This window comes from Oncorhynchus masou, chromosome 19, assembly GCF_036934945.1.
Source record: "Oncorhynchus masou masou isolate Uvic2021 chromosome 19, UVic_Omas_1.1, whole genome shotgun sequence".
Lineage (NCBI taxonomy): Eukaryota > Metazoa > Chordata > Actinopteri > Salmoniformes > Salmonidae > Oncorhynchus > Oncorhynchus masou.
Genome location: NC_088230.1, coordinates 5,863,479 through 5,881,166, shown reverse-complemented (window position 1 = coordinate 5,881,166; position 17,688 = coordinate 5,863,479). Strand labels below are relative to the sequence as shown.

The 17,688-nt window shown below is 41.7% G+C and overlaps 1 protein-coding gene across 1 annotated transcript in view; it reads right to left on the bottom strand.

The window, feature by feature from the left end:
* LOC135505739 (metabotropic glutamate receptor 1-like) overlaps nucleotides 1-17,238 on the bottom strand; it is a 52,900-nt gene extending 35,662 nt beyond the window's left edge. The window contains exons 1-2 of the mRNA XM_064924827.1: nucleotides 16,377-17,238; nucleotides 12,397-12,649 (exon numbers count right to left, since the gene is read on the bottom strand). Coding sequence (XP_064780899.1) covers nucleotides 12,397-12,649; nucleotides 16,377-17,103 — 980 coding nt within the window. The 5' untranslated portion in view covers nucleotides 17,104-17,238. The remainder of the gene's footprint in view (nucleotides 1-12,396; nucleotides 12,650-16,376) is intronic.
* Nucleotides 17,239-17,688: the final 450 nt, after the last annotated feature.

The following is a 17,688-nucleotide window of genomic DNA, read 5'->3' as shown; positions in this document are numbered from 1 at the left end:
AAAATATATAAATAAGCTCTCTACAATGAATTTCAATAGAAAACTTGTAAAAATAGACAATATCCTGCAACCATGGAGAGGTAAATACCTACCTATTTATGGAAAAACTGCCCTGATTAACTCCTTAGTGATATCTCAGTTTACTCACTAATGTATGGTGCTGTTTTTCAAATCATTTGAGCAAAACATATTTTGCTTTATCTGGGATACTAAACCAGACAAAACAAAGCGTACCTATTTATATAATGAATATGAATTGGGTGGGTTGAGATTAAATATAAAAGCACTAAACCTCTCTCTAAAAGCTTCACTTATTCAAAAGTTTTACTTGAACCCTAAATGTTTTTAAAGTAGATTACTAAGAAAAGTTCATACTTTCACGCCCTGGCCATAGAGAGGCTTTTATGCTCTATTTTGGTTCGGCCAGGGTGTGACTAGGGTGTGCATTCTATGTTCCTTTTTCTATGTTTTTGTATTTCTTTGTTTTTGGCCGGGTATGGTTCTGTATGGGACAGCTGTCTATCGTTGTCTCTGATTGAAAACCATACTTAGGTAGCTCTTGCCCACATGGGTTTTGTGGGTAGTTGCTTTCTGTTTTGTACCTGACTGAGCTGTTTCCGTTGTTACTGTGTAGTCAGTGGTCAGTTCTATTTAATAAATGACGAACATGTGCTGCGCTTTGGTCCTCACCTTCTTCCACCAACGGCCTTTGTGCAGAAGGCCAAGTCTCATTTTCGATTAATTGAAAGTGATATGTTTTTCAAAGTCTCTCTCTTTTTCAAACAATCATTGCAGAGCTGGCTACGATTTCAATTTCATCCACCTGAAAAGATAGAACAAATATTATGGCTGAACTCAAATATGCTGGTTGATAAAACACCTGTATTCATGGGAAAGATGTTTGAAAAGGGTATTTTGTTCTTAAATGATATTGCAAATTGGAATGGTAGAGTTATGTCCTTCATGGAGTTATCGGAATTTTACTGGAAGGTCTGCTCAATCCAAGAGCACAACCAATTGATTACAGCATAACCCCCAAAAATGGAGGAGGCAGGTGGCAGGGAGGAGGTAGGGAACTGGTCTGTCTGCCCAATATAAAGGATTGGAACTGGTGGAGGAACAAAAATAGCATAAATAGGAAAGTATACCAGTTTCATTTGAGGACCAGGATGTTAACAACTGTGCCATACAGATTGCAAAATAGTTGGGAAGAGATTTTGATTCTGTATCCTCACATGATGTACCGATTCCATGGTACCGGGTGTAGGAGTTGTTACAGAAAACGATGCAAGATATCATATAGAATTCTTGCCAACAACAAAATGTTGAATATTTGGGGCATAAAATCATCGAAGCTCTGCAGATTTCTTTGTAAGGATACAGAATCAGGGGACCATTTATTTTGGTATTGCCCTCAGGTAGCGGTTTCTGGTCTCAGGTTCAGGAATGGCTGAAAATGCATAGCATTGATCTAAAATGTTACCTAGACATAGTACTGTCTGGAGATGTGGAGAGACCGGGTCAGTCAATTACTAATATACTAATACTCTTAGTAAAAGTATTTATCTTCAACTCGCAATCTGTAGATTCTTTTCGATTAGATAGATTGAAATTGTACGTTAAACATCACAGAATAGTTGAAAGATATATGTTGTGTAAAAATCCAAAGAGGGTGGGCATGGGCCAGGTAGGATGGGCTGAGGGAAGCTAAGGGTTGGGATGTGAAATTGGAGACAAGTGGGAGTGGAGTTGCTGTGCGAACCAGGATGTTAACAATTGTGTATGTGTGAGTTAAGTTTTTTTTGTCCTCTAAATTGGCCATCCCATTCAACAGTACAATGAATGTCACTGTTAGTATTTCTGTCTTTTTTATTTGATTTTTTATTGTAAAATAAAACATATTATAAAAAATAAAAAAATAAAGATAAAATAAAACATAATAAAAAAGTGTGTTTGAATGACACTGAGGGGCAGTGTTTTTACAGCTAATGACGGTTTGCCTGAGGCTGATGCCGTGCAGGTGTTTGTACACATGCATACACACACACTATCATTAAAATAAACGCATACAAAACCACACACATACATGTAATAGTGCCAGACATGCACACAAACAGATACAGTTGGCATTGCTGTTATAATTTTAGTTGTCCTTGATGTCCTTTTTTGCATTGTTGTTTGCTGTTTTCTTCTGTCTTTTTCTTTTTTTCTCTTTAGTTCATTCTCTTAGTTGTTGGCGCATTGGGGGTTTATTGGGAGTGGGGAATGGAATTCATTGTATTTTTTCTTTCTTTCTTTGGGGGGGGGGCATCTTGAATGGTTGAGGGACAGCTATTGGGGAACTGTGGGGGGATCTTGGAGGGTTCAGGTTCATGATTTTTGACCTGGTGGGAGATCTGTCAATGTGCACTTGAGCAGGTCATTGACCCTGGATGTTTCTGTGTGTCGCTCTGAATGGGAGTCTGTTGGATGACTGGTGTGATGTAGTTGTTGAGCGGCTTCACTGCAAGTATATTTTATGTTTTGGATATTAAAAAAACAACAAAAAACATACAAACAGCATGATCATTTTGCATAATTCCATCTTGTATCTATGCACACTCCTCCTCTCACCTTTTCCCTTTGCTTGTGGACTTCAGTGCACAACACATCAGCGGTCTGTGACCAGGCGCAAAAACCTTTGGTGGACTATGTTGCTACTCTACAGAATGCTGTTGAGTGTGTTTTAATCAATTATTTTGTGAGATGATTATATTTAGTATAGTTTTATCTAAAAAGGATAACTTTTTAAATGTTTTATTTTTATGAAATTCACTGAGGAGGACGGTCTTCCCCTTTCTCCTCTGAGGAGCCTCCACTGGGCATTTGACATTTTACAATAGGCCAGCATAGACAAAATATTGATCAACATGAACACTCATGAGAAACAAAGGTGAGAAATAAAGGTAATTTGGCATAAAACAAATATTAGAGCCATAAGCCTAACATACAGTGGCATGCAAAAGTATTCATCCCCCTCTGCATTTTTCCTATTTTGTTGTATTACAACATTTAAATAGATTTGTTATTTGGATTTCATGTAATGGACATACACAAAATACTCCAAATTGCTGAAGTGAAAAAATTACTTGTTTAAAATGTTTGTTTTTTTAAACAAACGGAAAAGTGGTGCATGCATACTGTATATACACCTGTTCTGAAAGGCCCAGAGTCTGCAACAGCACTAAGCAAGGGGCACTACAACGCAAGTGGCACCATGAAGAACAAGGAGCTCCCCAAACAGGTCAGGGACTAAGTTGTGGAGAAGTACAGATCAGGGTTGGGTTCTAAAAAAATATCAGAAACTTTGAACATCATTAAATCCATTATTAAAAAATGGAAAGCCATGGAATGGAATGCCACCACAACAAACCTGCCAAGAGAGGGTAGTCCACCAAAACTCACGGACCAGGCAAGGAGGGCATTAATCAGAGAGGCAAAAAAGAGCCCTGAAGGAGCTGCAAAGCTCCACAGCGGAGATTGGAGATCGGTCCATAGGACCACTTTAAGCCGTAGACTCCACAGAGCTGGGCTTTAAGGAAAAGTGGCCAGAAAAAAGCAATTGCTTATTGAAAAAAATAAGCAAACACATTTGGTGTTTGCCAAAAGGCGTGTGGGAGACTCCCCAAACATATGGAAGAAGGTACTTTGATGAGATGAGAGGTGATGTCAGATGAGACTAAAATTGAGCTTTTTGAAAATCAAGGAAAACGCTATGTATGGCGCAAACCCAAAACCTCTCATAACCCCGAGAATAGTGGTGGCCACATCTTGCTGTGGGGACGCTTTTAGCCAGCAGGGACTGGGAAACTGGTCAAAATTGAAGCAATAATGGATGGCGCAAAATACAGGGACATTTTTGAGGGAAACCTGTTTCAGTCTTCCAGAGATTTGCACTGGGACGGAGGTTCACCTTCCAGCAGGACAATGACCCTAAGCATACTGCTAAAGCAACATTTGAGTGGTTCAAGGGGAAACATTTACATTTCTTTTGAATGGCCTAGTCAATCCAATTGAGAATCTGTGGTATGACTTACAGATTGCTGTACACCAACGGTACCCATCCAACTTGAAGGAGCTGGAGCAGTTTTGCCTTGAAGAATGGGCAAAAATCCCTGTGACTCGATGTGCTAAGCTTACAGAGACATACCCCAAGAGACATGCAGCTGTAATTGCTGCAAAATGTGGCTCTACAAAGCCTTTGGGGTGAATAGTTATGCACACTCAAGTTTTAGTTTTTTTCTTATTTCTTGTTTGTTTCTCAATAAAAATATTTTGCATCTTCAAAGTGAGAGGCATGTTGTGTAAATCAAATGATACAAATGCCCCAAAAAACTATTTTTATTTCAGGTTGTAAGACAACAAAATAGGAAAAATACCAAAGGGGGTGAATATATTCGCAAGGCACTGCCCTACAGTGTGCAGGACCTATTGATTTGTACAATTTGTAACACTCATCTCCCGTCCGAATGCTTGAAAAAAAAAACTATACAAAGTAACAAAATGTGATATCACGTAAAAGTTAATGCAACCAACTACAGAGATTGATGGGGAGGAGAGCAGGAGAGGAGGGAGACCCATGAACACCACTTCAATAAAGCAGGCTTGGCTTCAATAAAGCAGGCAGTCACCCACTTGGTTTCAGTCACCCCAAGAATGAAAAGGGAGACAAATCCAGCCTAGGGCTGCTCCTTGTCAGGCCTCTCACACTGGGCAGACAGGGGTACTGGCATGGACAGCTCATACAGCTTCCCAACATACAGTTGAAGTTGGAAGTTTACATTCACTTAGGTTGGAGTCATTAAAACTCGTTATCAACAACTCCACAAATTTCTTTTTAACAAACTATAGCATTGGCAAGTCGGTTAGGACATCTACTGTGTGCATGACACAAGTAATTTTTCCAACTATTGTTTACAGACAGATTATTTCACTTATAATTCGCTGTATTGCAATTCCAGTGGGTCAGAAGTTTACATACACTAAGTTGACTGTGCCTTTAAACAGATTGTGAAATTCCAGAAAATGATGTCATGGCTTTAGAAGCTTCTGATAGACAAATTGACATAATTTTAGTAAATTAGGGGTGTACCCGTGGATCTATTTCAAGGCCTACCTTCAAACTCAGTGCCTCTTTGGTTGACATCATGGGAAAATCAAAAGAAATCAGCCAAGACCTCCCCAAAAAAATGTAGACCTCCAAAAGTCTGGTTCATCCTTGGGAGCAATTTCCAAACGGTACCACGTTTATCTGTACAAACAATAGTATGCAAGTATAAACACAATGGGACCACGCAGCCGTCATACGGCACAGGAAGGAGACGTGTTCTGTCTCCTGGAGATGAACGCTATTTGGTGCGAAAAGTGCAAATCAATCCCAGAACAGCAGCAAAGGACCTTGTGAAGATGATAAAGGAAACAAGTACAACAGTATCTATATCCACAGTAAAACAAGTCCTATATCAACATAACTTGAAAGACCGCTCAGCAAGGAAGAAGCCACTGCTCCAAAACAACCATAAAAAAACCCAGACTACTGTTTGCAACTGCACATGGGACAAAGATCGTACTTTTTGGAGAAATGTTCTCTGGTCTGATGAAACACAAATAGAATTGTTTGTCTATAATGACCATCGTTATGTTTGGAGGAAAAAGAGGGAGGCTTGCAAGCCGAAGAACACCATCCCAACCGTGAAGCACAGGGTGGCAGCATCATGTTGTGGGGGTGCTTTGCAGGCAGGATGGACTGTTGCACTTCACAAACTATATGGCATCTTGAGGAAGTAAAATTATGTGGATATATTGAAGCTACATCTCAAACGGACCATGACCCCAAGCATACTCTCAAAGTTATGGCAAAATGGTTTAAGGACAACAAAGTAAAGGTATTGGAGTGGGCATCACAAATCCCTGACCTCAATCCAATAGAAGATTTGTGGGCAGAACTGAAAAAGCGTGTGTGAGCAAGGAGGCCTACAAACCTGACTCAGTTACACCAGCTCTGTCAGGAGGAATGGGACAAAATTGACCCAATTTATTGTGGGAAGCTTGTGGAAAGCTACCCGAAATGTTTGACCCAAGTTAAACAATTTAAAGGCAATGCTACCGAATGCTAATTGAGTGTATGTAAACTTCTGACCCACTGGGAATGTGACGAAAGAAATAAAAGCTAAAATAAAAAAATAAAGTGGTGATCCTAACTGACCTACGACAGGGAATTTTTACTAGGATTACATGTCAGGAATTGTGAAAAACTGAGTTTAAATGTATTTGGCTAAGGTGTATGTAAACTTCCGACTTCAACTGGACGTAACTGGATCAAGAGTGACCTCGTTGAAGAGAAAATCAAGAAGCCCGTCTCCGTAGCCGGTAATGTTTTTGAAGAGGGAAATGTTTGTTAAATGGTAGTGAATTGAATTTCCTTAAATTATAATTTCCTTAAATTCCCTGAGTTATGATGCTATCAATTCATTGATGTAGTGATCTTCTCATTCTACAGTGTGTTTTCTGGTGTTTTTTAAGTACTCAAATTGAAATATGCAATATTTGGTCGTACAGTTTTTTTGTGGAACTTTCCAGTGTTTTGTGTGCCTGAAATGCTCAATTTGTTGCAGATTTTAAATGAATAACTATGACTACACAGCATGTCCCCCCCTTCTTTGCCTTGGGAAAACTGATTTTGTATCACTGAAATCCTACAGAATAGGTTGAATACTTTCCAAAATGTCTACCATTACAGCTTGATGATAGTGAAAAGACATGATTAGCCCAAATTAATTACATCAACTGTAAGACAACAACCCACACAATGGAATGCCAAAATATGATTTTCAGGGGTAAATTACAAATACTGTACACACTGCAACACCTTTTGGACAACATTCCTTTGTGCCAGCCGTGTGCTGGCACTTCTAAGAGTCAATGTAGGTGCTTAGGGATGGAAGAACAAAACATTTGCTACCATGTCAGACTCATCAAACTCTGATACTTGCAAGATCCACTGTCAATGATGGTACAGCATCCATCTTCAGGATTAGCTTCCTGGCAAGACCCACCATCGCTCTATCAATTCTCCCCAATTGATATCGTGACTTCACTCGAAATGTGTACTGCACATGCGTGACATGATCGTACTTGACCAAACTATCAATGTACCAGCTACAGTAATTTTTCATAATTGGGTCACCCTACTTTGAATGGGTTTCATCCTAATATCATCCAATTTGATGAAAAACATTATTTTCACTGTTCAGGACCTTTGAAATCCATGAACAGTTTAATCTGCACCACATGGAGATCTACTGGTAGACAGTTCATTTCCCTGAAATGATTAGTACCAATGTGCGTCCTAGGGCTGAGCTTGAGTATAATTCTCAGCAGTTTGTTTTGGGCCATTTTTTTTTGTTATGCCACTGAACTATGAGATACAATCATAGTCATAGTGGCACTGTATCAGAAATGTTGCCAGGGTCCTCATGGTCTCTGTCTCCATGAACATGGCTACCCTTTAGTCAGTTAGCTGCTTAAGGCCTTTTCAACAGTCTCCTCATTCTTATGTGCAACCAAGAGGGCAGATAAAAACAAATGAAGCTAAGAAATTCGCAGGAGTAAACTACCAAGGCTGCCACTAGGCGCCACGGCAACCATGGAGCAGCAACTGATTTCCCTCCATTTCCTTCCCTAGACATAACAGCCTCCAGAGGAGTGTGCTTGTCTAGATAAGAGGAGGAACAGAAGGGCTCTCCAAGAAGATAAACCTGGTGATGGAGCAGTGTTTGAGAAGCATTTGAGAAGAGTTTGGCAAATCCACTGAGAACGGTGCTTAAACTAGCTCTGAATCTACTCCCTCCCTATCATTCTGTCTCATCAATGTCCTCCTCCTCAGACACAAGCCTGACAGTCAGAAGGACCAATGCCCTACAACAACCTCCATCCCCAAACATCTTTAACAAATAGACAGTATCTTGCAATAAAAATAGTGGCGATGGAAGTGGAGGTCAAGTTTTAGGCATATCTTTTGATGACAACAGAGGAGCGTCCTTGTCTTTGAAGGTCTTGATGGTGTAATGTGTGGTTGTCACACTGTGAATGCTGCTCTGCCCTTCTCCCCTATTCTTCTTCTAATGAAAGAGATTACAGCGGGAGTCACTCAGAGTCACCCAGTGTTGACACTAGAGAGCCTCTCAGACACCAATGTCAATGCCCTCTGCCACAAGGAAGAGCCCATCAGACGATAGACAGGGTGTGGGGGAAGAGAGCGAGAGAGGCTTTGACTATGTACCGACTTAGTGAGCATAGCCTTGCTATCGAGAAAGGTCTCCATATGGAGACCTGGCTCTCAAGAGAAGACAGGCTATATGCACATTGCCCACAAAATGAGGTGGAAACTGAGCTGCACTTCCTAACCTCCTGCCAAATGTATGACCATATTAGAGACACATATTTCCCTCAGATGACACAGACCCAAATTTTCCATCCAATTTACCATCAACTCCCATATCTACTGGGTGAAATATCACAGTGTGCAATCACAGCAGCAAGATTTGTGACCTGTTGCTACAAGAAAAGGAAAACCAGTGATGAACAAACACCATTGTAAGTACAACCCATATTTATTTGCATTTATTTGAACCTTTTTTTACTATTTGCAGTTACAACACTGCATATAGACATAATAAAACATTTGAAATGTCTTTATTCTTTTGGAACTTTTGTGAGTGTAATATTTACTGTACATTTTTTATCGTTTATTTCACTTTGGTTTATTATCTATTTCACTTGCTTTGTCAATGTAAACATGTGTTTCCCATGCCAATGAAGCCCCTTGAATTGAAATTAATTGAATTGAGAGGGGGAGGGACTGACTCGACTTCAAAGAGCAACTGGAAGCTTTGTTGATGCATTTGTAAAGGTAAACAATAAAAAATAATCAAACAAATCAAAGTCTTTCTTTTCATACTGGCATATTGACACAGTACAGTATGTGTTACGGATAGTTCCTTATTCTATGGATTGTTTTATGTAGTGGATATAGGTGATTATCCTAAATTATAAAACAGGTATTCCACAAGTTACCACCATCTAAATCTATGACGTTGAAATGCCTATTTACTTTGTCCATCTGATTGTGCAATCCACTGTCTCATCAGCCCAGCTAGGCAATTTACAGTATATTCTAGATCTACACTGTAAAAAAAACATCATTTTAATCGATACATACAAAGAAATGTCAATAAAAAAACATGTTTGAAATGATTGTGTTAGATGAGTAGTTGGCTATCTCTTCTGAACAATGGCCTGGTGAGAGAGCAAATGTTCTATGCCAGCTGAAATTGCGCATCATTACCTCATTGTTATGGATGTCTCCCCAAAAAATTCACCACAAAACAGTTTAAACAAACACAAATGCAGCTTCTTTGCTATTATTCTGGCTGCACTGTTTGACGTGACTGTGTTAGCTGAAGTTGTCTTGCTAGGAAGCAATGGCCAGGCACAACTCCAACACCATCATTAAGTTTGCCGATGACACAACAATGGTAGGTCTGATCACCGACAACGAGGAGACAGCATATAGGGAGGAGGTCAGAGACCTGACCGTGTGGTGCCGGGACAACAACCTCTCCTTCAATGTGATCAAGACAAAGGAGATGATTGTGGAATACAGGAAAAGAAGGACCGAGCACGCCCCCATTGTTATCGACAGGGCTGTAGTGGCGCAGGTTGAGAGCTTCAAGTTCCTTGGCGTCCACATCATCAACAAACTAACATGGTCCAAGCACACCAAGACAGTCGTGAAGAGGGAACAACAAAACCTATTCCCCCTCAGGAGACTGAAAAGATTTGGCATGGGTCCTCAGATACTCAAAAGGTTCTACAGCTGCACCATCGAGAGCATCCTGACGGGTTGCATCACTGCCTGGTATGGCAACTGCTCGGCCTCCAACCTCAAGGCACTACAGAGGGTACTGCGTACGGCCCAGTACATCACTGGGGCCAAGCTTCCAGCCATCCAGGACCTCTATACCAGGCGGTGCAAGAGCAGGGCCCTAAAAATTGTCAAAGACTCCAGCCACCCTAGTCATAGACTGTTCTCTCTGCTACAAGTGGTACCGGAGTGCCAAGTCCAGGTCCAAGATGCTTCTAAAGAGCTTCTACCCCGCAAGCCATAAGACCCCTGAACATCTAATCAAATGGCTACCCAGACTATCTGCATAGCCTCCCCCCATCTTTTATGCTGCTGTTACTCTCTGTTATTATCGATGCATAATCACTTTAATAACTCTACCTACATGTACATATTACCTCAATTCCCTCGACTAACCGGTGCCTCCGCACATAGACTCTGTACCGGTACCCCCTGTATATAGCCTCGCTATTGTTTGGGGCGGCAGGGTAGCCTAGTGGTTAGAGCGTTAGACTAGTAACCAGAAGGTTGCAAGTTCAAACCTCCGAGCTGAGAAGGTACAAAACTGTCGTTCTGCCCCTGAACAGGCAGTTAACCCACTGTTCCTTGGCCGTCATTGAAAATAAGAATTTGTTCTTAACTGACTTGCCTAGTAAAATAAATAAATTGTTATTTTACTGCTGCTCTTTAATCATTTGTTACTTTAATTTATTTTTTTGTGGTATTTTTAAAACTGCATTGTTGGTTAAGGGCAAGTAAGCATTTCACTGTATGGTTGTATTCGGAACATGTGACAAATAAAATTTGATTTGATTTATTCACACCCCTGAGTCGATACTTTGTTGAAGCACCTTTGCCACAGCTTTGAGTCTTTCTGGGTAAGTCTCTTAGAGCCTTCCGCAGGTGGATTGTGCAACATTGTCCCATTATTCTTTTCAAAATTCTTCAAGCTCTGTCAAATTGGATCATTGCTCGACATTGGATCATTGCTAGACAACCATTTTCAGGTCTTGCTATAGATTTGCAGGTAGATTTTAAGTCAAAACTGTAACTCGGCCACTCAGGAACATTCATTTGGTAATTCACTTGGTAAGCAACTCCAGTGTATATTTGGCCTTGTGTTTTAGGTTAGTGTCCTGCTGAAAGGTGAATTCATCTCCCAGTGGAAAGCAGACTGAACCAGTTTTTCCTCTGTCAAATAGATTAGTATTGTGGAGTAACTACAATGTTGTTGATCCATCCTCAGTTTTCTCATATCACAGCCATTAAACTCTGCAACTGTTTTAAAGTCACAATTGGCCTCATGGTGAAATCCCTGAACGGTGTCCTTCCTCTCCGGCAACTGAGTTAGGAAGAACCGCTGTATCTTTGTAGTGACTGGGTGTATTGATACACCATCCAAAGTGGAATGAAGAACTTCACCATGCTTATTTTTTTTACCCATCTACCAATAGGTGCCCTTCTTTGCGATGCATTGAAAAACTCCCTGGTCTTTGTCATTGAATCTGTGTTTGAAAATCACTGCTCAACTGAGGGACCTTACAGATAATTGTATATGTGGGGTACAGAGATGAGGTAGTCATTCAAAAATCATGTTAAAACACTATTATTGCACATAGAGTGAGTCCATGCAACTTATTATGTGACTCGTTAAGCACATTATTATTCCTGAACTTATTTAGGCTTGCCATAACAAAGGGGTTGAATATGTATTGAATCAAGACATTTCAGCTTGACATTTTTTATTATTAATAATAATAATAAAAAATGAAAAACATAATTCCACTTTGACATTATGGGGTATGTGTGTATGCAAATGACAAAAAAAAAAATCTAAATGTAAACCATTTTAAATTCAGGCTGTAACACAACATAATGTGGGAAAGTCCAAAGATGTGCCATGATTGGGTCGTGTTCATAGATTTAGAACAAAAAGACTGGGTTGTGTCTCTGGCAACCAAACCGATAGAACGAACGACCAGCCAGCTTGGGTAGCAACCCTAGATTTATGTCTGGACTGTATCTCGTGGAATGATGAAATAGTATGAATAAATTCATAATTTTTTTTTTTAAATGAAAATATGTCAATCATTATTTGAATATGATGGTAACCGTTAGAAAAGTGATATTGCCCTAGAAGCCGGTGTTTGGAGGATATATTGGCACGGTTGGCCGGCCAATAAAGTTGTATTGAATATCCTCCAAACACCGGCTTCTCAGCCATTATCAATGTGTACAAAATCTACACCATGACACAGCATCATATAAGCAGTTTTAATTATTCATTACCGGTGACCATTTCTCACTGGAAATAGTGGTATCTACTCCAATTCCACTTAGTTGCCTTGGTGTGTCGGAAAGCAGGCAGCACAAAACCACCCTGCACCCGACGTTGAATACCATACAAAAACCACATTACCCAAAAATAAGTACCTTACAGCCATGTGCCTTACCTGCCAATGAGGAGGAACTCTCCTCCAGCCACACCCAGACGTCTCATGGCCATGAGGAGGCCGCGCACGGTCATGCCCTCGCAAAAACACACCACCACGCGGGCCTTGGGCAGACGTTCACGGAGCTTCTTAAGCAGGCGGTCAAAGTGTTTCTCCCCGGCGTTGCTGTAGATCTTGTCAGAGTGGGCGATGCACAGACCCTCCTGGGAGGCCAGCTCCTTGAAGGCCTCCATGCCACTCTCCCCGTAGTTTCCTAGGGTGGAGGGATGAACCGATGGGTTAATCACCACTTGACACACAAAATGACTGACGAGGAGTCACCATTTTGGAGCAGGAAAAGGAAAAACATCCTCATCATTGATCTACAATGGAGGCTTTGTCGTTATAGAAAACAAGACCTACATAAAAAGTCACCATCGAGGACTGTGGAACAATCGTAGCACAGAATCATCATGAGAAAGTATATAGTCAATGAGCATTACTTTTCATTTCTACCAAGCCTCTCAATCTATTTCACTGAGTTGTAACTAACTCTCTATACTTTTCATTTCAACCAAGCCTCTCAATCTATTTCAGCTAACTGTCTATTTCAGTGTGCACTGATTTCAGTCTTTCTCTATGCACTTCATCAAGGCCCTGCAGGCTGACAGTGACTGGATTCAGCCACACTAAAGCGGAAAACTCACCAGAAACAGACGGGCGGAGCAAGCGGAGCGAGGTGGGTGGAAAGGATGGGACAGGCAGAGAGAGCAGTGACTGTATGTTAGCAGGATAGTCCATATCTCCAATCACCTTTGCTGATAGCGATGTTGTGTTTCCATAAGTGGATGATTTGGTCATATTTAGCATGTATGGTAACGCTTCAACCCTTAGCTCGCTCTTCCAATTAAAATAAGCTTGAAAAAAAGTGAATGACATTTTATTTTATTATTTTGTGTGACTAGTGCCAGCAATAGAAAGCCAAAATAGAGAGACGAGTTCTAATTGAGCAAGGCGTCAATGAGGACAACCTGCCCGCCCGGCTTCGGTTGGGTCATTATAATTCAAAACAATACATTCTAAAATAAATCACACACACACGCCTCACACACTCGCCGTTCGGGAGTTTAGGCTAAAACTACTGTCATAGTCTGATGACTGTGACACGTCAGGCTGTGAATGACTGTGACTGTGCTGCAGTCCATATCCATCCTCTGATATAACCAGATAAAAAGGGAGTCAAGTGGCTACTGATCACAATCAGGGATGCTGAATGGGGTAGAGAGTGCTGCTATATTTGCCTATGATGACATCCTAATCAAGCTCTGCAAAGCTGTCTTATTTTACATGTGTAATCTTTATTTAACTAGGCAAGTCAGTTAAAAACAAATTCTTATTGACAATGATGGCCTACACCGACGTACATACATAGATGTAGTGCACTGCTTTTGACCAGAGCCAAAAGTACTGCGCTATAGAGGATATGGTGCCACTTTGGACACAGCCCTAGTTGTGCACAGAGGAGGCTGTTTTATTGTGTATATTCAAAGTGCTGGCTTCAATCAAAGATGTTGTCTGCAATGTTAATGCAGTGCTTTCATGGCCTTGACACACACCTGTCTCATTCGGAAAAATTGAGGCATCTTCCTGAGCACATTGTGCTATTTTGACAGTATGATTGTGCTTGAAAAGGGAAAAGAGGTCTGAATTGGCAACACACTAATGCATTACCCGAGGGATGCTATTAGACTGGGCCACAATTGTTAGTTTTCCAACATAGCCTTTGATGATATTTTGAATGGCCTCGTTTTATTTTCCTGATGGCAAATGGGAATCATGATATCCAATTATTTTTCTCTTTCGATTGAGGTTGGAGGGTGGGATGGATGGATGGATGAAAGCAGGCAGAGGTATATTGACACCCGTTCACTGAAACGATTTATGTTAATCTAGCCAGGTAATTTATGCAATCGCAGATCCTTGGCTGTTGCTATGGGCAACATGCTGCATGTTTACTTGTCTTAGGTGGTGGAGAGAGATGGCTGCATGGGGAGGTGCTGTCTGTCGTTGTGACTGCTGTTTAAAGCTATCTGAACAGGTGAATTCATTTTATGGTTGATCAATTCTAAACCCCTTAAATTCAAAGGATTTCAATTTAAAGATTTCTGTCTAGAAAGAGACATTTTAGTCACATTTTCCATATCAATTAACACATTTACTAAATGTTTTAACTCACAGCCCCCACAATTTTCACAACAACAACCATTCCTCAAAGTGCACAAAATACGATTTACCTTACCATACACTCAATATTATACCTAGCAGGCATGGTGAAGGTCAGATCCCTAGCACCCCCTAGCTGTACCTCATGGCCTTAACCTCCTGGCTCTGCCTGCATGCCCTTCAACCTGACCGTGACCCCTGAATTTTTGTGATTCCCCTACTGGTTTCTAGGGTCTGCCTTTACAAGGTGATCCAGAGTTCAATCCTCCCTTTAGGGCCTGTCTATCACATATCGCTCTAACAACTCCCAGAATTCATCAGTGGCCACTACAGAGCAGAGATGCACTCACTCCTTTCAATCATTACCTGATCACTCCATTGGTTACATTTCACTGAGGTTTAGGCTGAGGAGTCTCGGCTAATGGCAGAGATTTACATGTAACTACAATTTAGCCATCTTCACATTTAATTTTATATTCTCCCAATTACAGTTGTGGTAAAACTGGTGAAAGAGTTTTATGTGATTCAAACTTAAGCGTTGTGGAGTGCTACTGGTATATGAACTATTTCAGCACCATGGACAGTGCACTGACAAACTCCACCGATAACGCATTCAGACAGGTGCTGCTGAGAAGCTAATGTGGGCTGCTATCGCGATGTGCTGATATTTCCAGCGTTGAGGGGCATTGCCAGAGGTGCTTAGAAATCCCTCACAACCATGGGTTAAATATGATGGAAACACACTCAACACAGTAATTCCTCTACATCTGAACAGAAATAACACACTTGGGAGTTTATTTCTATCGATATCCATAACAGGGGGAGACGTTTGGAGGTATTGATTACACCCATAGAATTAGAATTACTAGAGCAGACATTTCTTTCAACTGTTATGTAAATGGGTGGACCAGACGGATTCTATTTATATGATTCCTCGCATAGAGATACATTACCTGTAACCCCAACCTGATAGTACGCCACACAGCACAAGAACAACAAATGCAGGGGGGAAACAGTCCATTAGTGCCCCTGTTAAATATGGACAGGCTGGTTGATTAATTAAGACATGCTTAGAAATGCAAATAATGAAGATGATGGAGCCCGCCTGTTATTTTCTAATGGAATAGAATTAGCATCAAATTAAACATCCTGGGAGACAGAGAGAAAGAGAGGGAGAGAGGAGAGAGAGAGCAGTGCTGACTGATTATCTTTTCTATCTAGCGTCCAATCTGATTGTCTCTAAAATAAATAGATCCAAATAAACACCAAAATGCATTTTCAGTCAGAGAACATTGACAAAAATACGACTGAATTGTGGCTTGAGAGATTGGATGCGTTGCTGGACTGTGGATGTGAGAAAAGGCAGAAGAACAGATTGTTGTGACGTACATCTAATATAGGTCACAACCCCATATTTTACCTGGGGTGTGTGTATGAATAGTTATATTGCACAGGATGTATAGGTTTGTCTGGAGAGAGGAAATTCCAGTTTAACAGTTTCCCTTCAACGCAATGCACACAGAAGCACATACAGGGAGGACACAAAGTTAGGAGCAAGTGCTTAACTGTTTACAAACCACGCTCACAATCCACCACCATATAAATAGCTAGGCCTATTTGTCATAATCCCAGATTTTTCAAACCCAAACAGAGACAAGACAAAATCAATTTGACAGCATGTGCAAAACCTCTCCAAATCTGTGCTAGTCCGACTATGCCTACTTGTCTAATCCTATCCTAGAAGTTAAACCCTGTTTTGAGTGAGTTGAGCGACTCACCCTCTGTGTGCACCGCAGACACATAGGTCCAGTTGTAGCGCTTGACTATGTCCAGCATGGCCCTGGCCTGGAGCGTGTCAGAGGGCACGACCCGCAGGAAGTACTTAAAGAGCGTCTTGTCACTCAGGTCGATACTGGTTGCGGAATAAGCAATCTGGGGGATGTTGAAGAGCTGCAGCAGGTTCTGCACCTGGATAGCCACGGAGCTTGAGCCCGGCCCGATCACCCCAGCAATGGGCTTCTTGGAGGGCGGGGGCTGGTTAGATGGCGTCCCGTCGATGCACCACTTGGAGCCATCCTTGTCGTCCCGGATGGAGATGAGGGAATCCCGGATGAACTCGATGCTCTGCTCCAGGGCCACAGAGGAGTGCCAGCAGGAGTCCCGGATCTCACAGCCCAGGCTGATGTTGGGGAGCAGGAAAGGGTCGGCGTTGATCCTGTCCAGGGTGTGGAACATGGCCTCCACCCGCTGGATGCCATACTGCTCACGGACATCCCCGCACTTTCGGTCGGCCACTTTTTCGGCGGACGGCTGGTGGTGGACGGAGAAGAGGGCCCCGATTATCACGTCTCCATCCATCCGGGCCACGGAGCGGGGAGTGGCCCGCGGAACCGCCGATCGCTCAAAGATGCTGCTTTTGTGGGACAGCACGAGTACGTCAAAGAATAGTGTCGGGAGACACAGGAGCATGAGGAAAGCCATCTTTAAGCTTGCCATATCCCGCATCGTGTGAGCGGCGCCAGCTACGCGGGCATACTATCTGCTCCTGGCAGTTGAGCAGGAACGTTGGCTGTCTCTCAGTATATCCACGTTTAACCCAGTGACCATGATTTGGGAACACAGCGTCCTGAGCATATCCAAACACACCTGAAAAGAGATCAAAACACACTGTCATAAAATATCAAGCAAGAATGTGAAGGCAGCAACAGATATGCAACGTTTCAATTATCATATAGTCTCTACATTACATGGGTTTGAAAATAATGGTGGCCCTCACAATGAACAGGAGGATATTCTTGGATTGATGAGGTTCATAGCCTATTAGCCAACACACCATTCCTTCTAGAAATAAGGCTTACCCATTTGCAAACTATATATACTATCATTAATATAAGGCTTACCCCTTTGCAAACTATATATACTATCATTAATCCCATAAAGGGCAATTATGTTATCGCTCCCACCGTCCATTGAGAAACCCAAGCTGCCGAGAAGCCCATTTCAGAACCCTGGAGAGCTCACTAACTCAGCGGATTACTGAGGAAACGCCTTCGTACAGGTAGGTGCTACTGATAAACTATGTAGGGTACT